The sequence below is a fragment of the Equus caballus genome, chromosome 6 (assembly GCF_041296265.1).
Source record: "Equus caballus isolate H_3958 breed thoroughbred chromosome 6, TB-T2T, whole genome shotgun sequence".
Taxonomy (NCBI): domain Eukaryota; kingdom Metazoa; phylum Chordata; class Mammalia; order Perissodactyla; family Equidae; genus Equus; species Equus caballus.
The window spans coordinates 48,365,998-48,391,470 of NC_091689.1; the positions used below are offsets into that span (position 1 = coordinate 48,365,998).

Sequence of the window (25,473 nt, forward strand, 5' to 3'; positions counted from 1 at the left end):
AGCATCTCACCCCAGCAGAGAGGAGGCGTGAGCAACGGCTTCCTGTCACTGCAGAGGACGTGCATGGTGGCACTGTGCCCAAGGCGCGCTTGCATCCTGTCCCTGCCCCCGACTCCGAAGACTTACGTGCACGCAATTTTTTCTTCCATATCTTTTCTTTTTCCCCATCTTTTTCGACCTCCACTTCTCCATCTGGAAAAAGGAATATTAGAAGATGGGGAAATCCCTGGTAACAGTCTGACTATCAGTGCAGTACTGTACACTTCAGCCGTCCTTACTGGGCTCTTTCCTATACCCTTTGGCAATTATGTAAAGTGCAGTGTGTCTGCCATCTTTTTGGGGTCACAGAAAATGACCATGGAGCTAAGGAAGATAGGGAGACTGGACTTGAAAATTAGCCGACAGCCCATCTTTCGTTAGCCACTTTTCTAATCTATTCCTGAGTTTTCCTCTCCTAATAATGTGGAGGGCAACACCATGTTGAAGGTGGCCACTAGGGATTTAGGTGTTATACCATGTTTCTAGATAGGTAAAAAGAATCAGGTGAACCTGGCAGCCCTCCGTGAATCTAGGGAACCAGTTTGAGAGGGCGCTCTCAACATTGGTAAGTTTTTCTCTCATACCATATTAGGTGGAGTGAGAGAAATTTAGAGGATAAATTTCTATTTCCTAGTCTCAGCCATTTTGCATTTCCATCTTGGTAGGCCCACTTTTTTGCTTCCCTAACAAGAAATCCTCAGAGATCTTTACTACTCAGATTGTCCATATCCCGCCCAATTGTATTCCATTCTTTTCTCTCTTCACCCTCTACTCCTGCTACACTGCCCCATTCTGTTTCTTCCCCTGATTTAGTCCTAGTATAACCCTATACTGTGGGTTCTCACAACTTTAGGACCATAATTCGATTCATCTACTGTCTAACTCATTCATTTTTCTACATTTAGCTAATTCTACTGTTAAGGGTCAGATAGCTAAATATTTTAGGCTTTTTGGGCTGTGTTGTCTGCATCCTAACTACTCACCTCCGCCATTGTAATGCAAAAGCAGCCACTGACAATATAAATGAATGAGCATGGCTGGTGCCAATAAAATTTTACTTATGAGTACTGAAATTTGAATTTCATATGATTTTCATAAGTCATGTAATATTATTCTTATTTTGATTTTTTTCCGACCATTTAAAAATATAAAAACTATTCTTAGTTTATGAGTGGTACAAAAGCAGGTGTTGGGCTCTCCAAATCCTTTTTTTTTTTTAAAGACTGCCACCTGAGCTAACAACTGTTGCCAATTTTTTTTTTTTAATTCTTCTCCCCAAAGCGCCCCAGTACATAGGTGTAGGTTCTAGTTGTGAGTGCCTCTGGTTGTTCGATGTGGGACGCTGCCTCAGCGTGGCCTGATGAGCAGTGCCATGTCTGCGCCCAGGATCCGAACTGGCGAAACCCTGGGCTGCTGAAGCGGAGCGAGAGAACTTAACCACTCAGCCACGGGGCTGACCCCTCCAAATCCATTACTCCTGATGGAGACTCCTCCTTTTTTCCCTTTGGTGTTTCTTGCTGGCAAAGACAAGATTGATAAATAGCAAGAGCTTTCCTTTCCTCATGTAGCCTCCTTCCCTGCCATCCTCATCTCTCCTCAACTAGGAGTATCTTCTCTCTATGGCCTGAGCATAAGGATCTTTACTGAACCAATGAGGGAGGATGGCTCCCTTTTCCTACAACTCTTGAACAGCCACTTATCGTCAGCCTCCAGATTTATTGCACCCCAGCCATTCTTCCTGTTTATGACCAGCTGCTTAAGAAGAAAGCCAAAATAGGCCCCGTTTCTAGGAGGAAAGGGGTGGGGGGTTGGGATGGGGAAACACTGGCTATCCCAGATATTTTTTATTTTATTTTATTTTTTTTAAGATTGGCACCTGAGCTAACATCTGTTGCCAGTCTTTTTTGTTTTTCCTTCTTCTCCCCAAAGCCCCCCAGTACATAGTTGTATATTCGTTGTAGGTCCTTCTGGTTCTGCTATGTGGGACACTGCCTCAGCATGGGTTGATGAGCGGTACTAGGTCGGCACCCAGGATCCAAACTGACAAAACCCTGGGCCACCAAAGCGCAGCACGTGAACTTAACCACTCTGCTGTGGGTTTGGCCCCCAGATACTTTTTTCTGAACTTACATTGGCTATATCCTTCTCCTAATCTGCAGAAATATAGTATAGTACAATCAGACAGCTGGTTCTGCCCCAAACTGTGGGTCCTTGAGCAAATTACTTATAGACTTCTCATGGTAAATCAGAATGATAATACTAAATTTAAACTATTGTTGTGAATTGTAAGAGAGGTAATGTGATGAGAACCTGGCACTTAATAAAAACAGTTTCAATTTATCATGAAGCTATTATTACTGCTACTGCAGAGAATATTTCTGTGATGATTTGTTTGAGTTTCTCATATGTGTTGGAGAATATTTAGAAAGTCTTTATGTTCTTAAAAAGAATGGAGATCTAGATATTAATCCATGACCTGCAATAACTTCTTTATCTCTGAACATATATATTCAACTATGAAATTAAATAGATATGTTTGTTCCATTTTTTTAATTCGACACATATATGACACTTAATACATATCAGGCATTATGCTTAGTACTTTACATATATTAACTGATTTAATTTAATCCTCATAACAAGTCTTATGAACTAGACTCTATTATTTCCTTCATTTTATAGATGAGGAAATAGAACCAAATGAGGCTAAGTGACTTTCCCAAGATCAAGCAGTGTAAGCGCCAGAGCTAGGATTCAAACCCAGGATGTCTGGCTCCAGAATCCATGCTTCTAGCTATACTTGCTTTAAAATAATTTTTTTAATAGAAATAAAAACTAAAAATGTGTATGTAATCCCAACCCACTTGAATTTAAGCTCCAGGCAAACAAGAAGTGGAGTTCTCCTACCACCTGCACTACGGTATCCCCAGTATCCAAAACTGGGCCTGGCAACACAGTAGATCTGTATGAATGAATAAATGAATTAACCTAGACCATTTTTCAGGCCATTTGTATTTCTTCTTCACTCTTGCTGTCAGTATGTTGATCTGCTGCTGCTTATTAATAGTATTGAGAGGGAGCAGGCCAGAGAATAACAAGCTAAGGCCCACAGCCTTTAAAGGGTTGTTTGTCACGGGTATGAGATTTAATGGATTATCTCTTTCCTCTTAATTTTGTAGAAACATGTGTAAACTTGTTTATTTCCAATTAGCTTAAAACAGCAATTTACATGTAATTGGAATTAAATTGGATAGAAAAGTCCACCTGGAACCTAATATTTAGAGAATTTAGATTTTGACTGTAATCAAAGTAACTTCCCCATATTTGAACACTTACTTATAGAATTAGAGGGTCAGGCCATCAAAGTCAACACTTCTTGCACACATTTTTGAAATAGGTACATATTCATTCAATAAATTTGCATCCAGCCATGCAAGAAGCACTCAGGGTTTTACGCGCCCACATGATTGTGCAGATTCATATCAAACAGGGAACAAGAACCAAAGAGGATGAAGAAAAACAGGATGATGAGGGAGTTAAGGATATTGCCTGCATCCCTGGGTAGCATCAGCACAAAAATAAATTCTGTAGGAGGAGGGGAGAAGCAGAAATATAAAGAAGGGACAGAAGCCTTTGGTCAGCTTTGAGTGATGGAACTGGTCACTTCAGAGATTTTGCTGACGTTCTACAAAGCACGTCTGCACTAGCTTACGTAGCCTCTTAAAAACGCAGGCAGGCGGGACTAACCTACAGCATAGACTTAGACTAGAAGAGATTCTTTGGTTTCTGGGCCCGCCTTAGCCAGATATTTCTGTAACTGCCAGATTCAATTTGAGACTGAAAACAAGAAGAACAATGGATTTGATTATTTCTGAAAAAGTTTGCAAATTAGGGAAGCTGATTTTTCACTACAAAGAAAGATCACATGGCACTTCTAAATAAAGGAGACATAGAATTATTATAAGTACGGTGGTTAGAACACTGTGTGGCACATAATAGGCACTTGATAAAGTTTGTTGAATGCATACAGTGTGGACAGTTTTGCTAAGGAGAACACGTTATTCTCAGTTTAGCTCAGGAGGGCTTTGCCTCCACTGCTTCACATCTCTTCCTCTTTGAGTTGCTAAAGGCAAATGCTAAAATATTACAGTGACTGCTCAGATGAGTAAAGGTGAAGACTTTTAGTCTCTTCAAACTATGCCCTGTTCTAAGGATTGGTTGTACTTCTTGCTGAAGTACCCTAATAATAAGTGGCACTATTCCTGCACTCAGAAAAGACTGCTTTCTCTTAACTTCCCCTCTGGCTTGAAAAAGCTTGTTCTTTGTGTTTCTACCTGGAGCCCAGACCATCTCTAAGAGTGGGAGGAGAACCAATGTGAAAACAGATGATGCCTGCAGTTTCCACCCTAGAGTTCCTGTGATGACCCAGGCGGGGTCAGATTCTTCTCCTCCCCCTTCCTACCACATCACACGTTTGGCAGCTCCCTTTGGCTGTTTTGTGTACTCCTTTTTGAGAATGTGATAAGAGCTTATGGTCCCCCTCCCCGTTAGAAAAGTACATTGAAACACAACATTTGCATTCACTTTCAGGGGGTTTGTGTATCTGCCTAGTCCGTATTAGAACCCCATATTAACAAACACTACCCTAGAGCTTCAATAGCCTTTTCTTCCAGAGAACTTGATGAACTTTTTCTCAGGAGTTAGGCTCTGCTGGCCTGGAAGGTCACCAAAGTTAGGGAAGAGCCTTGCTAAAAGAACGTAGACCTTTAATTGTAAAACACTGTATTGAAAAGTGGTTTCGCTCCTTACTTCTTCCACAGATTGGCACTCGCACATGGTTTTTTGAAAGGGTGGATGTGAGTCAGCGTGAGCACTTTAGTTATCAGTATTTGGTAGCTGTCTTCCTGTGAATGAGCTAGGAAAGTGTATCGTGGTGACAGTGTCAGACTAATAACCACACAGAGAAGGAAGGACATTTATAGTTTTAGAGCATTGCTGGAGTAAACTTAAGAAACTCAAAGAAAGCACTTAGCTTCCGGCAAGCAATAGTCTGTCTTGCCTATAGAGCCTTGTATAGAAGTTGATACTTAAAATACTTGTTTAGGGGCCCGCCCCATGGCTGAGTGGTTGAGTTTGTGTGCTCCACTCCGGCGGCCTGGGGTGTCGCTGGTTTGGATCCTAGGTGCGGACATGGCACCGCTCATCAAGCCATGCTGAGGCGGTGTCCCACATGCCACAACAAGAAGGACCCACAACTAAAAAATATACAACTATGTACTGGGGGGCTTTGGGGAGAAAAAGGAAAAATAAAATCTTTAAAATACTTGTTTATGATCCAGCAATCACACTTTTTGGTAATTACCCAAATGAGTTGAAAACCTACATCCACACAAAAACCTGCACATAAATGTTTATAGCAGCTTTATTCACAATTGCCAAAACTTGAAAGCAACCAAGATGTCCTTCAATAAGTGAATAGATAAACTATGATATATCCAGAAAATGGACTATTATTCAGCACTAAAAAAAAAAATGAAAAGACGTGGAGGACCTGTAAGTGCTTATTACTAAGTGAAAGAAGCCAATCTGAAAAGGCTACATACTGTACAATTTCATCTATATGACACTCTGTAAAAGGCAAAACTATGGAAACAATAAAAACACTAATTGTCAGGGGTTGGGGGCTAGGGAGAGGAGGGATGGATAGGCAGAACACAGAGATTTTTTAGGGCAGTGAAACTACTCTATATGATACTGTAATAATGGACACATGCCATTATACATTTGCCTGAACCCATAAAATGTGCAAGACCAAGAGTGGACCCTAATCTAAAGTATGGACTCTGGGTGACTATGATGTATCAGTGTAGGTTCATCGATTGTAACAAATGTACTACACTAATGCAAGATGTTAATAATAGAGAAGTTGAAGGGGTATATGGGAAATCTTTGTACTTTCAACGTAATTTTTCTGTGAACTTAAAACTGCTCCCCCAAAGTAAAGTCTATTAATAAAAAAACAAAACAAGAAAAACCGCTGGCTTATATGTCTCTTTCCATCCCCTTCCGTGAGAACTTAAAGGCAGGAACCATATCTTTTGTATCTTTATATTCCCAGAATCTAGGGATGAAAGAGAAGGAAAGTGTTCTGTTATTAGTGCTTATCCTAAAAATGTCTCAGACTTCACATATCTAAAACAAAACTCTTAATTTGACCCCTCAAACTGCTCCTCTCTCTGCTTTCCTGATTGAAGTAAATGACAACTCCAGTTCTCCAGCTGCTCTGGCTTAGGATCATTCTTGACTCCTTTTTTTCTTTCATGCCCAACATCTAGACTATCAGTTAATTCTTTTGGTTCTATCTTGACAATATATTTCAAATCCAACAACAATTCATTGCTTCCACCATGATAGCTTGTCCAAGCCCTCATCAATTCTCACCTGGACCAGTAGCCTCCTAATTGGTCAGTGTTTTCACTCTTGCTCCCCTCCAACATCTTCTCCATTCAATAGCAAATACTTTTTAAAAAATATAAATCAACCAATATCACTCTTTCACCCAAAAACCTAAAGTGGCTTTGTAGCTTCCTGGCTTTCTGTCGCATTTGAAATATAATCCAGGATCCTCACCACTGCTTACAATGCTTTCCACGATCAGACTCCTTCTTTTCTCTCCAACATCATTTCTCCTACCTCTCTGTCCCTGGTTCACTCCACTCCTGCAAATCAGCCTTTTAGCACCATGCTAAGCACTCATCCTCCTCTTGATGTCTTTGTATTTGAAATACCTTATGTTTGAAATACTGTTCTCACAAGTGCTCCCAAGGCTTGCTCCCTCATGTCATTCAGATTGCTGTTCAAATGTCATCTCTAGTGAGATCAAGCCTAACCACCCTATCTTAAATAATGAACCCCCCTCCGATTCTTTATGACCTTACTTTGCTATTTTACTCTTCAAAGTCCTCCCATTACTTAACGTTATGTATTTATTTATTTGTTTATTGTCTGTTGTATGAGTCTGATAGGGCTGCCATAACAAAATACCACAGACTGGGTGCCTTAAGTAATAGAAATTTACTTCCTCCCAGTTCTGGAGGCTAGAAGTCCAAGATCAGGATGCCAGCAGGGTTGGTTTCTCTGGACACTTCTCTCCTTGCAGATGGCTGTGCTGTGTCCTCACATGGCCTTTTCTCTGCGCACACACCCCTGGCGTCTCTTTCTCTTCTTATAAAAACACCAGTCATGGGGCTGCCCCCATGGCCGAGTGGTTGAGTTTGCGCGCTCTGCTTCAGCGGCCCAGGGTTTCGCCAGTTCTAATCCTGGGGGCGGACATGGCACCGCTTCTCAGGCCATGTTGGGGTGGCGCTCCACATGCCACAGCTAGAGGGACCCACAACTAAAAAAATATACAACTGTGTACCAGGGGGCTTTGGGAGAAAAAGGAAAAATAAAATTTTTTTTAAAAAAAGAACATCAGTCATATTGGATTAGGGCTCCATTCTTATGACCCCATTTAAACTTAATAAACTCTTTAAAGTCTCTGTCTCCAAATACAGTTACATTCTAAGGTCCTGGAGGTTAGGGCTTCAACATATGAATTTCAGGAGGACACAATTCAGTCCGTGACCCCACCCTCTGGCCCCCCAAAATTCATATCTTTCTCACATGCAAAATACATTCACCTCCACTCCAACAGCCCCAAAGTCTTATCCCATTCCAACCTCAATTCCAAGTCCAAAGTCTCATCTGAACATCACCTAAATCAGATGAGGGTGATACTCGAGGTATGATTCATCCTGAGACAAAATTCCTGTCCAGCTGTAAACCTGTGAAACCAGACAAGTTATGTGCTTCCAGAATACATTGGTGGGACAGGCATAGGATAGACATGTAGGTTCATCAGTTGTAGCAAGTGTACCACTCTGGTGGGAAATGTTTATAATGGGGGAGGCTGTGCATGTGTGGGGGTAGCAGGTATATGGGAAGTCTCTGTGCCTTCCTCTTAATTTTGCTGTAAGCCTAAAACTGCTCCAAAAAATAAAATCTTTTTTAATTCAAGTATAATTGACATATAATATTATAGTAATTTCAGGTGTACAGTATAGTGATTCACTATTTATATAAATTATGAAATGCTCACCACAATAAGTCTAGTTACTTTCTGTTATACAAAGTTACTACAATGTTATTAACATATTCTCTACACATTACATCCCATGACATTTATTTTATAACTAGAAGTCTGTACTTCTTAATTCCTTTCAACTATTTCGCCCATCTCCCCTCATTGGTAACCACCAGTTTGTTCTCTGTATCTATGAATCTGCTCCTGTTTTGTTTCGTGTTTTAGATTCCACATATATGTGAAATCATATGGTATTTGTCTTTCTCTGTCTGACTTACTTCACTTAGCATAATACTCTCTAAGTCCATCCATATTCTCACAAATGGCAAGATTTCATTCTTTTTATGGCCAAGCATTATGCACAATGTGTGTATATATATATATATATATATACACACACACAATATATATCTATAAATCTCATGTCTTCTTTATCCATTCATCTATCATTGGACACTTAGGTTGCTTCCATATCTTGGCTTTTGTAAAAAATACTTCAGTGAACATAAGGGTGCATATGTCCTTTTGAATTAGCGTTTTTCTTTTCTTTGGATAAATACTCAGAAGTGGAATTGCTGGATAGTATGATAGTTCTATTTTTAATTTTTTGAGGAACCTCCATACTGTTTTCTGTGGTGGTTGCACCAATTTGCATTCCCATCAACAGTGCACCAGGATTCCCTTTTCTCCACATCCTCGCCAACACCTCTTATTTTTTGTCTTTTTTTTTTTTTTATTGGCTGAGGAAGATTCACCCTGGCTAACATCTGTTGCCAGTCTTTCTCTATTTTGTATGTGGGTGCCACCACAGCATGGCCACTGACGAGTGGTGTAGGTCCACACCTGGGAACTGAACCTGGGCCACTGAAGTGGAGTGTGCTGAACTTAACCACTAGGCCGCAGGGCTGGCCACAGTTATTTTTTGTCTTTTTGATAAATAGCCTTTCTGAGAGGTATGAGGTGAAATCTTTTTGATTTGCATTTCCCTGATGATTACTGATGTTGAGAACTAAAAAAATTAAATCTGGGGCTGGCCCCACAGCCAAGTGGTTAAGCTCCACTTCAGTGGCCCAGGGCTTCGCTGGTTTGGATCCTGGGTGCAGACCTAGTACTGCTCATCAAGCCATGCTGAGGCAGCGTCGCACATAGCAGAACCAGGAGGACCTACAACCAGAATATACAACTATGTACTGGCGGGCTTTGGGGAGAAGAAGAAAAATAAAATAATAAAATAAAATCTTAAAAACAAAAAGATGACCATTTCTGTATACAAGCAATCTTATCCAATCTTGAAAGCAGAGGCTGTGTATATTTCACTTCTGTGTCTCTTCCTCCAGCATCGTTTCCATCACTCTCTCAATACTTCGCACAATACATTATTTAGAGTAAATATTTGATAAGTATTTAGGGGACATTAAAAAGTTTCCTTTTGGAGGCAGACAGATCTGCATGGGAGAGAATGTACTGATGGGACATAAACTCTTCATTCTTATTGGTAAACCAGAATGCCAATTAAAAATTTATAATCTGCCTCTTGTCACTTTCACTAGAACAACTTGATTTTTAAGCCCTGCCTAAGTGGTCAACCAGGTTTGCTCTTTGTCACTTCTTTAATGAAATTCAATTATTAATTTCTATCGAACAATTAATCAATTGGTAAGAATGTTATATGGAAAAAACAGTAAACTTTGCTGTTTAATACCATACTCCAAAACTTCTTTGAATAATCCCTTATTTAGTACTTATCTCCTTAGAAACCTCATTTCATGCTTTTAAATCTGTTTGCCAATTCCAAGTAATTATTTTTTTTTGGATCAAGTACTTTTTAATACTTGGCAGAGATTAAATGGATTCTACTATGCCATAGCATCATGTATATTGTACTTAATAATCAATAACAGTATGTTAGAATATGCTCTAAACAATATCTGGAAAGATGAGTAGATCATTGAAGTTGACAAAGGAAGATCTGAAGAAAAAGGAAGAACCAGGTTACTAAGAGGGAGAAGTGACTGTTTATGTCACAATGCAAACTAAAAAAAAAAAACACTACCTTATACAACAGCTGCCCATAATTCAGCCCCAAACTCTCCTCAGTCCTCATATGCCGAACTAATTTTGAAAGATAAGCAGCACAGAGAAAAATCTTTGGGTTTATATTTATAGACTCTCTCCAGTGTTTTCTTAACTTGTCTTCTTCCAAGATTAGAGAAAGAAGTGACACGCTCTCTTCGCAGAGCATCTCAGTGCTTCCCTGAAATGATCACCCACCACTAAAGCAGAAGCTCCTTCTCTGACACCGCCCCTTACTGACCACAGCTGCCTTGGTGGGGCACTAATATCCTCCTCACTCTATACACCCTTGTCAACACCCAGCAGAGACTGCCATTAGCATGTTCCCTATTTCCTCTTATTATCAATACTAGGAAGAATAGGTAAGAGAGAGAATAATTATAGTTAAGTGTAATCGACTAAGCAGAAGATTGGAAGTCAAAAGAGCAGAATCTGAGTCCATGAACGTGAATTAGAATACGAACTAGAGTTTAGACATTTGAACAGGTCATTTAACTTCTCTGAGTCTCAATTTCAGTTTTTAAATCAAAGACCTTAACACTCAGCTCATGGAATTATTGGAAAATTAGATGAGATAATGCAAGTGAAAAATAAACCTGATAAACTCTAAAGCCCTAGCAGATATTAAGTCAGTCACTTATGCATGCCCTACATTAACACATCATAATCATCCAAAGTCCATACTTTACCTTGGGGTCCGCTCTTGGCCCTGTACATTCTAGGGATTTGGGCAAATGTATATTGACATGTTATTACAGTATTATATAGAATAGTTTAATTGCCCTAAAAATCCTTTGTTCCACCTACTCATCCCTGCCCCTCCAGAACCTGGCAACCAGTGATCTTTTTTACTGAATCCATAGTTTTGCCTTTTGCAGAATGTTGTATAGTTGGAACCATACGGTATGTAGTCTTTTCAGATTGGCTTCTTTCACTTAATAATATGCATTTAAGGGTCCTCTATGTCTTCTCATGGCTTGATAGCTCATTTCTTTAAAGATTTTATTTTTCCTTTTTCTCCCCAAAGCCCCCCAGTACATAGTTGTATATTTTAGTTGTGGGTCCTTCTAGTTGTGGCGTGTGGGATGCCGCCTCAGCATGGCTTGATGAGCGGTGCCATGTCCGCGCCCAGGATCCAAACCAGCGAAACCCTGGGCCACTGAAGCAGAGTGCGTGAATTTAACCATTCAGCCACCAGGCTGGCCCCGCAAATAGAGATCTTATAGCCTCTGTTTGAAAATTTTCCCTGGATTTTTGGGCAACGGTGCTTCCATAGCAGTCTGTATCTCCAAAGGCTTCTTCCCCTTTTTTTCCTTCAGTCTTAGGAGTCATGGGTGGTCTAGATTAGAGTTCTTGGATAGGTTACAAGCCTTTTTGAGATAAACAGGGAAGGTCAGTTGCTTTTGAAAGGACTGAGATACCCATCCGATTACCTTAATTCGTTTCTTTCCCTCTGAGTACATAGTTTTATTTTAGCTTAGTCCAGGTAAACCCTAGAAAAAAAAATTATATCAGGCTCTGAATATGAGCTTCCAATTTGGCCAACTTTCTCATCATAAGTTACTAAATCCTTTCAAATATCTTGTTAGGTTTCAGCTAGGATAAACAGTGAATATTTCTGGCAGTATTAAACAACTCCGTTACTACTCCATTAATTTTTTAATGTTAGTTTTCCCTTTGTTGTTTAATGCAATAACATAGCCGTTTACCAGAGGATCTCTCAGAGTCTTGTTAACTCTGGGAGGAGCCAATAAGGGAGGACTCTCCTTAGAAATTAGATATAGGGTGTCTGTAAAGGCATTAATTTAATGGACTTTTGTTTATGGTCATATAGTCTTTTCTTTTAGGTACGCCTTATATCTTTAATTTTTCATTAGCTTTTTGCAACAAAACTTTCAATAAGGCTATTTTGGAATTTTGAAGGCTTTGGTTTTAAATGCATTTCTTTAATTAGCTTATCTAATTAGAACATTCCTTATAATGGCTAATGTAATTCTCCTGAGGGCTGGCAGCAATTTGGTAGGACCCTAGCCACAAATAGAGTTCAACATGCAATTTTGCCCAGCCATATCTGGCCACAAATGGGGTGCAACCCACGTTTCTGTCTGACCATATTTTGGGCCCCAAACCTGACGGCTATGCAGCTAAGCTCTCAGGACACAAAACAAGCTTAATAAGATTGCGCTGTTCTTTGTAAGTATTTATTGCTTCCAGGACCATAGTTTGTAAGCAGGTGTGCCAGAAGGTGGTGTGCTTGACTCTTTAGAAATTAAATATCTTATTTCTGGTCTTAAATCTGCTGCTCTCAAAACTAATGTGCAAAAAGACAAGTTTTGGAAGCTCAAAAGAGCCCCAAAGTGGCCACTATACTTTTAAATCATCTTTAGTATTATCGGTCCACCAGGACAAAAATTTACAAGAGGAAGGATTGTAGTTCTTAAACATAAACCCAACTGGAGTTCCCATGGGACAAATATCTTGGAAAGTTTTAGAAGATGAAATTCTCATGTAAAAGCAAGGCCCAGACAAAAAGACAAAGAGAGGGCTGGCCTGGTGGTGCAGCGGTTAAGTGTGCACATTCCACTTAGGCAGCCCGGGGTTTGCCAGTTTGGATCCCGGGTGCAGACATGGCACCGCTTGGTATGCCATGCTGTGGTAGGCATCCCACATATAAAGTAGAGGAAGAGGGGCATGGATGTTAGCTCAGGGCTGGTCTTCCTCAGCAAAAAGTCGAGGATTGGCAGCAGTTAGCTCAGGGCTAATCTTCCTCAAAGAAAAAAAAAAAGACAAAGAGATGCCAGTTGCAAGTCTCAGATTATTACCTGTGCTTCTGACCCACTGACTATAGCTGTTTGGACAAACAACACAAAAGACTCACTGAGTACTCCCCAGATAGAGAATAAACCCTTCAGATAGCCATAGCTGTGAGCCGGCTTTGAGACAATTGTCTCCTGGTTGATCAACCCCAGTTTGGGCTATTGCCCACAGAATCCCAAAGAAAGGCAGTGACCTCAACCAAAAGGAAAGGAGATCAGAACCTAAGAGAACTCACGATTAGAGAAGCCAGTGGTCCATGGAAGCGGTAAGCACAAGGGCCTCTTGTAGGTACTGTACCCGTTTCTAGGGGACAGTGGTCCACAAAGATGAGATTGCTTCAGATCCCACTTCTGACACCATATGTTAACCTTCAAAAACATATTTTAAGAGGCAAAGCATTTATTTGAGATCAAAGAATTGCAGTTCAGGGAGCACAGATTCAGGTAGAAACTCAAATAGTGTCCCAATTACAGGGTGAAAGAGGAGGGTTTTTATGGGAAAGGAAAGGAGTAATTACATGAAAAGAAGAGGAAGAGGAAAAACAACCTTCTATAGGTGTTAATAAGCTAGGTGGTTCTTTAGCTATACGTGACTGGTTACTGATTCTGTCTTCAGAAAGAGAGTCCATAATCATCAGTCTTTGTGGTCAGGATGTCTGCTTTCCTGTTAGTTTTACAAACAGTTGTTTGGAAGACAGTGTTGATCTGGCACAGTACAAAGGTCTGACCCAGTATGAACAGTCCAAAGGTTCAAGGAGTAAGACATGCAGGCAGTTCCTCTGAATTACCTGCTCTACTCTATTTTAAAATGGCTCCGCTTATGTCAACTTTTCACTCAACAAACATTTATTCATTACTTATAATGTATCAGATATTCAGAATATTGAGGCAAATAAAGTGTAGTCACTGCTGTCAGGAAGCTCACAGTGCATTTGGAGGAGTAAATTTATAAACCAATAATAGCAAAACATTTTTTAGTAATATACAAAATAATATGGTATGGTAATAAATTTGTCTATGTTAAATACACTTAGAAATTACCCACTTTAAAATTAATAACAGACCTAAAACATATAAAATGAGATGTTCTAAGAGATAAGATATTGACCAAAAGCTCACATTTCAAGATACCTATTTAAATTAGGAGTATAGCCTGTAGCTTTTTAATGCTATAGTTAGGATATGTGTCTTCAACAGTATATGCTTACCAATTAAGTGAACTAGCCTAGACTACTACTAAAGTTTTTGGGGTTTTTTTTTGAACATCAGAGAGCTTTACTGACTGATTGGACAGAGCTTCAGAGATGGGTAGTGGTGCCGCACAACAAAACAGACAAAAGACTGATTTTACATTATTTAAATTGACTTTAGGGCCAGCCCCAGTTGCCTAGTGATTAAGTTCAGCGCGCTCCACTTTGGCAGCCCAGGTTCAGTTCCCAGGCGCAGACCTACACTACTCATCTGTCAGTGGCCATGCAGTGGCGGAGGCTCACATACAAAAAGAAGAAGATTGGCAGCAGATGTTAGCTCAGGGTGAATCTTCCTCAGCAAAAAAATTAAAAAATAAATTGACTTTATACTCTACCAATGAAAAATAAAGCTTCAAGGATGCTAGTATACTTGTGATCTTTAAATACATTAAGGGGGGGCCAGCCCTGTGGCCGAGTGGTTAAGTTCACTCACTCTGCTTCGGTGGCCCAGGGTTTCGCTGGTTCAGGTCCTGGGCATGGACCTAGCACCACTCATCAAGCCATGCTGAGTCAGCATCCCACATAGCACAACTAGAAGGACCTACAACTAGAATATACAGCTATATACTGGGGGGCTGTGGAGAGAAAGAAAAGGAAAAAAAAAAAAGATTGGCAACAGATGTTAGCGCAGGTCCCAATCTTTAAAATAAATAAATACATACATACATGCATAAAGGAATGATTCTCAGGAAATAAAAGAAACTGGATCACCTTAATTGAGTTATCAAGCCCCATCCACATACATCCCTAAAAGGATTTTCTTGTCAAAAGAACATTTTTTAAGACTTCTGTGAACCACTACCTTTATTAATGAATCATTTCTATAATCATGTTATATTATTTACTAATTAGGTTATAGATTGTTTAGATACTCAACAGTCCTAAGGATATACTTTGGACATGTTTTATTCAGCTAATTTAACAAACATTTTTGTTCACCTATTTGTTAGACACTGTGGACATAAAGATAGGTAAAATAAAGTCTCTGCTCACAATTTAGAAAGGTAAGCAAATATGTAAACAAATAATCACTATGGGATTTAATAAATACTATAAGATAAGTATGTTTGAGATAGATTGTGGCACAAGGTAATCATATCTTCTTAGGTTTGTCTGGGAATGTTTCACAAAGGGGAAGAGGTGCTGGTTATTGACGTATGACCAGGAGTTAGCCAGTTCAAAAGGACATTCCACATGGAAAAGTACAAAAGAGTGAGTCTGCAATAACATGGCATTATGGACTGAATTGTGCCCTGGCCCCCCAAATTCACATTGAAGTCTTAACCTCTGGTACCTCAGAATATGATTATATTAGGAGATAGAGCTTTTAAAGGAGTGATTGAGGTAAAATGAGGCCGTTAGGGTGGGCCCTAATCTGATCTGATTGATGTCCTCTTAAGAAGAAGAAATTTAAACAAGGAGACACCAAGGATGCATGCACCAAGAGAAAAAGGCCATGTGAGGCCATAGCAAGAAGCCAGCCATCCGCAAGTCAAAGAGAGAAGCCTCAGGAGAAACCAAACCTGCCAACACCTTAATCTTGGACCTCCAGCCTCCAGAATTGTGAGAAAATAAATTTCTGTTGTTTAAGCCATCCATTCTGTGGTGTATTGTTATGGCAGTCTCCAGTGTGTATTTTTCCACGCCACCAAGCACTTCTCCAGTTCTCAGCTGACACTACCTGGGTGCCCTATCAGTTTAACTCAATTCTGACACTATCTACTTGGAGATAGCACCAGATCCCACAGGTTATGGGCTCAGTCTCACAAGACTGCCCTCACTTCAGCCACCAATCTCACGTCCAGGTTGTTACCTGTGCTTCTGACTGACTGGCTATAAATCAGAGGTTCCCATGAACCCCTCATTGGGTTCAATTAATATGCTAGAGAGGCTCAGAGAACTCAGAGAAACATTTACTTACGTTTAACAGTTTATTATAAAGGATACAGATGAAGAGGTACATAGGGCGAGGTCCAGAAGGATCCTTAGAGCAGAAGCTTCTGTCCCCCTGGAACTGGGTTACATCACCCTCCCCAAATGTGGATATGTTCAACCTGGAAGCTCATCAAAGCCTGTTGTTCGAGAGTTTTATATTTGCCAGCTGTGTGTGTAAAACTAGCAAGTTATTTTCTCATTAATAAAATGGATTCTTTGTGTCTCGTCATAGTCATTAGTAGATAATGCATAGTAACTGGTATGGTCATTGTTTTCCTTAAATGGCTCAGTTTAACATAGTGTTTAATAAATGCATATTGAATAAATTGTATAGTATAGATGGAAATGATCTGAAAAATTTGTAAAAGTTGGTAACCTTAAAACTTCAATTCTGACAGCCACAGATCGTTTTTGTTTTACAGTAGCCATAACTTCAAGGCCTTGAACTTGTTGAAATTCAAAGAAATATAACTTTAAAGACTCTTGGCCCTGATAGAATTTTCATTGTTTTATATTCTCAGGAATGTACAATTTCTAAGAATACTTAAAATTATACCCACTCAAATTTAGGATATTAAATCTGCCTTTGACTTGAGGACATATTCATAGAATCATTCTACCAACATTCCTCTTGAGTCAAAAAATGCCTTCTAACTGGTACATTTTACATTTACTTGTTTCTATATTGTTCATGAATAAATAAATGAGTAAATAAAATTGAATAATAAGATTTAGCAGAAATACATTTTATTCTATTCAATTTCTTTTTAGAATACTTGATGTTACCTTTTTTCCTTTTGGTATCATTATGGATTTCTTAGATTTACAATATATTAACTTCAGAAATATTCTTTTTTTGATGTCTAAATTATCTTAACTTTGGCCAGTGAGAGTCCCTTTTAAATTGGTTCTCTGTCCTTTTGACATGACCACATTACTCTTTCAAAGCTTCCTTGCTTTCTGACACAGTAAGATGTTCCAGGCTCATCTTCTATTTCTTAGCCTCAGGTGTAGAATCAGCTATTTCTCTAAGAAGTCTTACTTTTAATGGAGAGTAGTATTAGTCACGAGTAAATCAGTACTTTGAAAAAAATAGAGACTCTGATTTGTAGCATTTGCTAATTTCCATTGTGTAAATCCCCCACCATGATAGATTTCAAGTTACCAACATGATATCACTAAACACAGAGTTGGGAAGACATGTACACAGTTGGCTCTCATGAGCTGGTTCAAGCACAGCAGTGCTACCCTGCTTTATGAATCAGAGCTCACAACATATCCTGGTATTAAAGACTAGTAATATTAGGTAAAATAAAAAATTTCTTTAAATAAAATTTAGAGTGGGCCAGCCCAGTGGCGCAGCGGTTAAGTTTGCATGTTCCACTTCAGTGGCCTGTGGTTCACCAGTTCAGATCCTGGGTGCAGGTATGGCACCACTCAGCAAGCCATGCTGTGGCAGGCCTCCCACATATAAATTAGAGGAAGATGGGCACAGATGTTAGCTCAGGGCCAGGCTTCCTCAACAAAAAGAGGAGGATTGGCAGCAGATGTTAGCTCAGGGCTTCCTCAAAGCCCTTCCTCAAAAAAAAAAAAGAGAGAGAGAATTTTGGTCAACATTAAGACATCAACTGTTAAAATTATAGGCAATGTTTTAATACCTATGAATGACAAAGATGGCTACAATAAAATGAAAGGACCTATGGCTGGCAGATTTGAAGTTCTACTGCAACTTACTATAAAAAAGAAAAAAGATGCATGTTGTTTCTATCTGTGCTCTGTAATTAATACAACAAACATCAAACTTTCTATCTGTCAACCACCAGATGCCTGTTTCTTATGACAAACAACAAAAAAAAGACAGAGACAAGGCAAAATACTATCTCTGGGAGGAAAAGGATCTACAACCCTTGAGTACTCAACCAAATCCTAGAATTGCTAAGTCCAAGAAGCTAGCTTCACCAATATTTTCTCCTGCTAATCTAAATTTAGAAAAGCAAAAAACTCAACCACTCTTGCTTCCATTGGACCCTGCAGGCAGAGATCCGGGAGACTGATGTGGTAAGAACTCTTACCTCCTGCTGGCTCTTGTCAGGGGTCCAAAATCTCTTGGCTGCAGTAGTCCCGGAGCAAGCAGTGTCCAGCCAGTGAAGTTTTATCCTGTCCAAGTCACCAAACTGTAGGTGAGGAAGAACATTTCCTTTACCCACTCTGGATCCTTCTGGCTGGGCTACAAATTAAAATGACATGAGACAGAATAACAGGAGAAAATCAAACAAAGCTTTATAACATATATACATGGGAGGCACTCAGGAAAACTGAGCAACTTGCCAAAATGGTGGAGGCTCTCTTCTTAAATACCATCTTCAAAGGAAGATGTTGGGGGTAGGGAGAGTCAGTTATGAGAGAGTACCAGAAAAGCACAGTAAACAAGAGTAAGGTTATTATGCAGGTTTACGTCCTTGCCTTCTGCACTGATAAGAGTTTCTAGAGATATGGTCATGCCCCCTTCTTCCTGGTACAGAGAGGGATATAGATTTACAGATGGAGATTTCCCTTACAAATGTAAATGTCTCATGCAAAGGGTAAAATTCTACTTTTCAGAGCTTCTCCCATGTCTGCAGGTTTTGTTTAAAGATTGGCACCTGAGCTAACATCTGTTGGCAATCTTTTCTTCTTCTTCTTTTTCTTCTTCTTCTTCTTCTTCTTCTCCTTCTTCTTCTTTTCTTCTTTTCCTCCCCAAAGCTCCCCCTCCCCCCGTCCCAGTACATAGTTGTATATTCTAGTTGTGAGTCCCTCTGGCTGTGCTATGTGGGACGCCACCTCAGCATGGCTTGATGAGCGGTGCCATGTCTGCACCCAGGATCTGAACCAGCAAAACCCTGGGCCACCGAAGCAGAGCACACAAACTTAACCACTCGGCCACAGGGCTGGCCCTGTGCAGTTTTTAAAAGTAACCAGCCCAAAATGATCCTCATGCCAAAGAGACATATTTTGGGGTGGCCGATTCTGATCCCCCACAGGCACTTAGGTTGTTTCCAAGTCTTAGCATTTTAAATAATGCTGCAGTGAATATAAGGGTACATATGTCTTTTCAAATTAGCGTTTTTGTGTTCTTTGGATAAATACCCAGAAATGGAATAGCTAGATCATTTGGTAGTTCTTAGTTTTTAAAAGTAATTTTCTCAGACTGAGTTTAGCCAGAGAAAACAGGTTTCAGATCTCTCTCCCCTTCACCCTCCTTCTTTTTTTTTTTTTTTACCAAGAAAGTATTCTACAGATTTCAAACATCTAAAACTTAACCCTCAGTATTGTCTTTCTCCATAGCTGTTTTACACAAGTTATTTTGGGACAAGTATATTCCTGTGCCTTCGTAATTATTTCCTTTATTCTTTTAATAAATATTGGGCAAATAATTACTGGAGCAAACGCTGTGTTCTGGAATTATATTGGAGCCTGCTCTGAGTAAATGAAGAGATAAAACAGACCTACTTTTTACTTTCACTCCTGTCATTTACTCTTGCAAAACATTAAAAAATAATTATTCTAAGGCTAGGGAGAGGGAGAAAGAAAAGACAAAGTGATTTAAAGCCAAGAAGACATTGTGAGACAAATAATAAAGTCAAACATAAAAAACATTGGAGAAAAAAGTAGAGGAAAAGAGGGGACAGCATGATCTTCTTAATATAAGCTGCAAGGTCCAGCTATGAGCCTCGGGTAGCTGTTGAGCACTTACCTGTAGCTAGGGAGGCTGAGGAATTTAATTGTTAATTTTAATTAATTTAAAATTGAAGAAATTTAAAATATTTTCCCAGTAAACACAACTTTAGTTTTTTTTGGTTTTGTTTTGTTTTGAGGAAATTAGCCCTGAGCTAACATCTGCTGCCAAACCTCCTCTTTTTGCTGAGGAAGCCTGGCCCTGACTAACATCCGTGCCCATCTTCCTCTACTTTATATGTGGGACACCCACTACAGCATGGCTTTTGCCAAGCAGTGCCATGTCCACATCCCGGATCTGAACCGGGGAACCCTGGGCCGCCGAGAAGCGAAACATGTGGACTTAACCGCTGTGCCACCAGGCCAGCCCCATGTTGTTTTGATAGAATGACATGTTACTCTAACTGTAGAAAACTTAGAGTCTAAAATAGAGATGTGTTATAAATGTAAAATATATACTGGATTTTGAAGACTTGGACAAAAAGTAAATTAATAATTTTTATGTTGATTACATGCTGAAATGATAATTTTTTTATATAGCCAGTCAAATAAAATAAAGTTAATTTCTCTTGTTTCTTTTTAAATTTTTAATGTGGCTACTGGAAAATTTAATATTTCTCAAGTGGCTTGAATTATATTTCTATTGGACAGTGTTGCCCTATAGGATATTCTTTGTCCTTCGGCTGCTAAATTCAGTTGCTGTGCTAACTAAAGGGGCCTCTACGCCCAGTATTTCCTGGAAAACCAGGATGAGATGGGGGAGGGGAAGTGTGAACTCTGAGAAGGTTTTCTTGGATGTCACCTTTCACCCGTCCTCAGTTCTCTTAGCTAACAATCAGATTTAGAAGATATTCTCTCAGGGCCAGCCTGGGGGCGCAGCGGTTAAGTGCACAAGTTCCGCTTCAGCGGCCTGGGGTTCACCAGTTCAGATTCCGGGTGCGGACATGGCACCACTTGGCAAGCCATGCTGTGGTAGGTGTCCCACATATAAAGTGGAGGAAGATGGGCACGGATGTTAGCTCAGGGCCAATCTTCCTCAGCAAAAAGAGGCGGATCGGCAGCAGATGTTAGCTCAGGGCTAATCTTCCTCAAAAAAAACAACAACAGATATTCTCATTTAAGGGAAGGAAACATCATCATCTGGTTTGTTTCAGGTCCTGTGGTAGCAATTTGAATTGTAGACCTACAACCAAAACCCCAAAAGAAGATGCATCTCCTCTGGCTACAATTTAGAAAAATTGTATCCCTTTACCAGGCTTCTTTTACCCAAACACCCTCTTACCCCATACTGAAGGGGTTGCTAGGCTACAAATTAATGGGCATTAGGAATTTGACCTTTGATATTTCCCCTCCAGCAAAGCCTTGATCTTATCTCTCACTTACCCAACTCTTTAACCACAACTAAATTGTTTTGCTTTGTTTACCCTCATACTGCAGCCACCTCTCTCCTTTCATTATCCTTCATCTTCCACTGTTCACATTTTTCTTATCTGTTTTTCTTACTTGCTCAGTTTTATAGCTTAGTAATCATATATTTACCTCATACTTTCTTTCAAGAAATTCAGTCTATAGTTACTGAGATATTGATAATTGTCTCATCTGTGTAAGAACCAGTTGGCTTTGCCCTTTTTTATTTTTTTAAGTGGAAGAAGGGAAATACTACAAATTCCTTAAGGATTAGGATTTTTTTGTCCTTTATACTGATAAATTCCCAACTTCTTAAAGAGTACCTGATACATAGTATGTGCTCAGCAAATACCTGTTTAACTGAATTTGACAAATTGTTCCATCTCTAGATGCTATAAACCTGAGACTAGGGGCAAAACATTGCAGAATGGGTAGAACGCAGAATGGGTGGTATGATGAATGCCATATTAAGGATTTTGGATTGTATCCCACAGGCAGTTAATTGTCTCCTTCCTGCAGCCCAGGAGAGTTGGTCTGGCTCCTGGATATTCAGGTTTCCTTACTCCCAGGAGAGATTATGCTAATCTGAGGACAAGTAGAGCCAAAAACTGGTCCAATTTTTCCCTCTCTTTTCTTCTCTCAGACTGTCCTTCCTTCCCTCTCCTTCAAGATTGTAGACCCAGCCTGCAGTCAAAAAGCAGCTGATTAAATGTATAGGATTATGAATTCTTTCTGCTTACACTCCTTCAAAAAACCTTAATTCTCAGATAATAGCACCCACTCGACCTTGCCTTACTTAGATAATATTTATTCTCATCTCTTTATAGATTGATTCAATTCAGAGCAGATGTGAGAGCAAAAGATAAAATTTATTTGCCCTCCCTCCAGGCTTTTCTGGTAGCATTTTGTCTGTGAAACTAAGAGGCTATAGCTGCTATTAAAAGAGGGAAGGACGACGGCGTAAAAAAACCGAATGGGGACAGTAAAGGATGTGGTTTTAAACAAGAGGAAGGAGTATGTCGTTGCCTAGGGTGGAGCCAGAATTTGAGGTCAGAAACTTCTGAGAGGTCACAAGATTACTTGGGAGCCGGTGTGGGGTGGGGCCGGGGTGGGGCCAGGGCGGGGGTTGGGGGGTGGCTTGTCCCCTTCCAGACTCCACCCCTTGCAGAGATTATAAATGGGTGCCTGGCGTGATCTCTAAACAGTGTGGGTGAGGCATAGGAGGACAACTGATGACCTGAAGGAAAACTTGCTGCTGGGGACATTTTTAAGGTTTTGTTGGCTGGAAGAGGTGTTTCTGGAATACTACTCCTAGATCTTTCGTGAAGATTCGAAAAGAATTAAATTAGGGCCATGGGGACACAGAAGGTAAGAATGACACAATTACCAGTTATTTTTGCTTGTTTGGGGTATATTCAGAAAGGCAAACCTTAGTGGTGATTGCTGTGTTCTATTCTAAGTAGCCTAGCCATCTGAAGGCCTTTTCATTCTTGTCCAACCTGCAATGCTACAGTTTCACCAGTTCTCTTTGAATGTCATATCCTGTAAAGGATTTATCCCAGCACCGTTCATCTTCCTGCTGTACAGAAAGTCACCTGGAGAAGTTGTGTTTACTTCTCAGATTTTTTTTTTTACGTAATTACATGCTACTGAAGATTTGAGGATGAGAGGATCAAGCGTTCAGGGGACCAGGGGCAGCTTGGTTGTGGTGATTACAAGTGGGGGTCTCAGAGCCAGCATGAGGATTTCCCTGGAAGCATTAGACTTTGAAAGGACCTGGGATTTGTTTGGAGGTGTGGGTCAGTGTCCAGCTATCTGTTCCATAACCTCTGGGATTCCCTGGATACTAAGGAGAGAGAATTCCAGTTGTCTTTCCCATTGTGGTTATGATTGTGAGTGCAGGAGATGTTAATGTATTATTGTGTGTCATGTATGCAATATTTGTAGGGAAAAAGGTATTTTCACTAAGGTAAACTTAATTGAAAATAAAGAAAGATAAGAGAAGGGATGAAAAATGGGAAAGAAGAGGAAAAGGCCCTCAAGGATGATAGATGATGAGGGGGAAAAGAAGAAATTTTTACTGAAAAGAAAAGGATTAAACAGAAAGAACTATGCACTAGCAGAGGATCTCAGGGGTACTTACGCCTGTTTGCCTGGCAGGCAAGGTCAACTTGGGGAACAGAAAGTCCCAGCCTGCCTGAGAGAGAAGGAGTTTAAGATAAGGAAGGTTTGGGGCCATAGAGGATGGCCCCAGGCATAAAAATTGAGCTACCTTGAGGTGGAAATCTAAGATAACACCCACTTGAATTATTCCCGGCAAGGTGAGATGACTGGGTTGATTCTGCCCCCCACCCTCCGCTAAGAAATGTCTCCTCTGTGTTGGGTTGGGAGTGAGCTTGTGCTCTCCCCCTGCTGGGTGCAGGATAGCAGTACAGTATTAAATAAACGGGAAGAATTTCAAATGGGGCCAGGATGCAGTGGGTAGATACTGTACATTCCATGACCCAGAGATAGTCAAAGAGCAGCCCAGTGGTAAAGACGCACGTGGCCGTCACCACTCCGGGCTTCCATGGAATCTGCGGTACAGATGAGACTACGGTGGACCTAGCTGTTTACAAAATAATCTCTTGTTAGGAATCCTAAAGCTCTCTTTTCCTCTGATCTCCCAGTTCTTTCTATTCTTGGGTGCAATTCTATGCTTGCTTTTAACTGGGGCACTTTTTTGAATGCTTCCAAACGGACTAACCAAGTTCTTTCTTCCTAAATTTTCTTGTCAGTTTTCCCAACTTTATTCTACATGCCTGTCCATTTATCTCCAGATAAGTTCTTCAGTATAACCTCCTCTTTTGTCTTCCCCATTCGTTACCTAAATCTCATTAAGTTTTTGTTCTTTTCTTACTACTCATATGCCAAGTTCTCCTAATACCTCTCCTTAATTAATGAGTCATTCGTCAATCAAGAGCTTTAAGGACTGTTTCTCCCTTCCTCCTCCCCCTCCTCAGGTCACCGCCTCTCTGATCTTTGCCATCAGCATTGCTACAATAGGCTCTTTCCAGTTTGGCTACAACACTGGAGTCATCAATGCTCCTGAGATGGTGAGTGCCCAGCAAGTAGAGTTAGAATTTGGAATAGGGAAATTATTCCTTTAAGAAGGGTTTCAAGAATTAAGACTTTAAGACAAACTTGGTATCTAACTTGTCTTAAGACTGAAGAGGGAGAATAATATTGATGGGAAAGTCTGGTTGAATCACTAATCAAATCAAAAAGCTCATTTGCCCCCTATACTGTGGACTATACTCATTCTTCCTCTCACCCTATGGTGATAGACTTCCTTTATTATTCCTTAGGGGTCAGTTACAAAGAAGAGGGGGTTGTTCTTAGGAGTGGGCTGGGGTAGTCACTGAACATCAGTGCTACTACCTACTGGGATTTTAAGGACAAATAAAAAATTGTTCTTTTCAGAGCTAGTAACATTGGCTCCAGTATGTTATCTATCTCTTCCATCCCATCTATTCATTCCCTTGATTCTTTACTTTTAAGGTAATCATAATGCTGTTCTTTTAGGGGAAGGAAAATCTGCAATATTTGTCTCTTTTCTCATCCAGCTCTAACAGTCTGCCCTCCCATCAACCATTTTAATTTGCAGATCATAAGGGACTTTCTCAATTACAGTTTGGAAGACAAGTTAACATACCGTCCCACTGAGGTGTTACTCACGTCCCTCTGGTCCTTGTCTGTGGCCATCTTCTCCGTTGGTGGTATGATTGGCTCCTTCTCTGTTGGACTCTTTGTCAACCGCTTTGGCAGGTATTGACCAGAAACTGGGCAAGGAAGAGGGTTTTACTGGTTATGCTGAGAAAAGGTACTGAGAATTAGGGTGGGGAAGTGATGATGCGTTCGAGTGAGAGCGCCTCAAATTCTGATCAAGGGAAACCTAGTCCAGCTGGCACTGAATATGACCACTCTTGCCTGGAGCTCTGCTACCCTGCATTGCATCAGATCACCTGGAGGCCTTTTAGAAAAACAGATTGGTGGGCCTTGCTCCAGAGTCAGACCTAATGATTTAGTAATTCTGGGGTGGAGGGGGACAATGTAGCAAATTTCTAACTGTTGC

General features: G+C 40.2%; 1 protein-coding gene across 6 annotated transcripts in view; it reads left to right on the top strand.

Annotated features, from left to right (window-relative positions):
* Nucleotides 1–25,473, top strand: part of SLC2A3 (solute carrier family 2 member 3) — a 68,692-nt gene that overhangs the window by 35,134 nt on the left and 8,085 nt on the right. For 4 of the 6 annotated variants that reach the window (XM_023643091.2, XM_023643090.2, XM_070270966.1 and 1 more), the window contains exons 3-4: nucleotides 24,362–24,454; nucleotides 25,006–25,166. In XM_023643091.2, coding sequence (XP_023498859.1) covers nucleotides 24,362–24,454; nucleotides 25,006–25,166 — 254 coding nt within the window. Of the gene's footprint in view, nucleotides 1–22,247; nucleotides 22,409–22,564; nucleotides 22,728–24,361; nucleotides 24,455–25,005; nucleotides 25,167–25,473 lie in introns of those variants that run through there. The other 2 variants (XM_001498757.5, XM_023643089.2) reach the window with 2 other exon arrangements.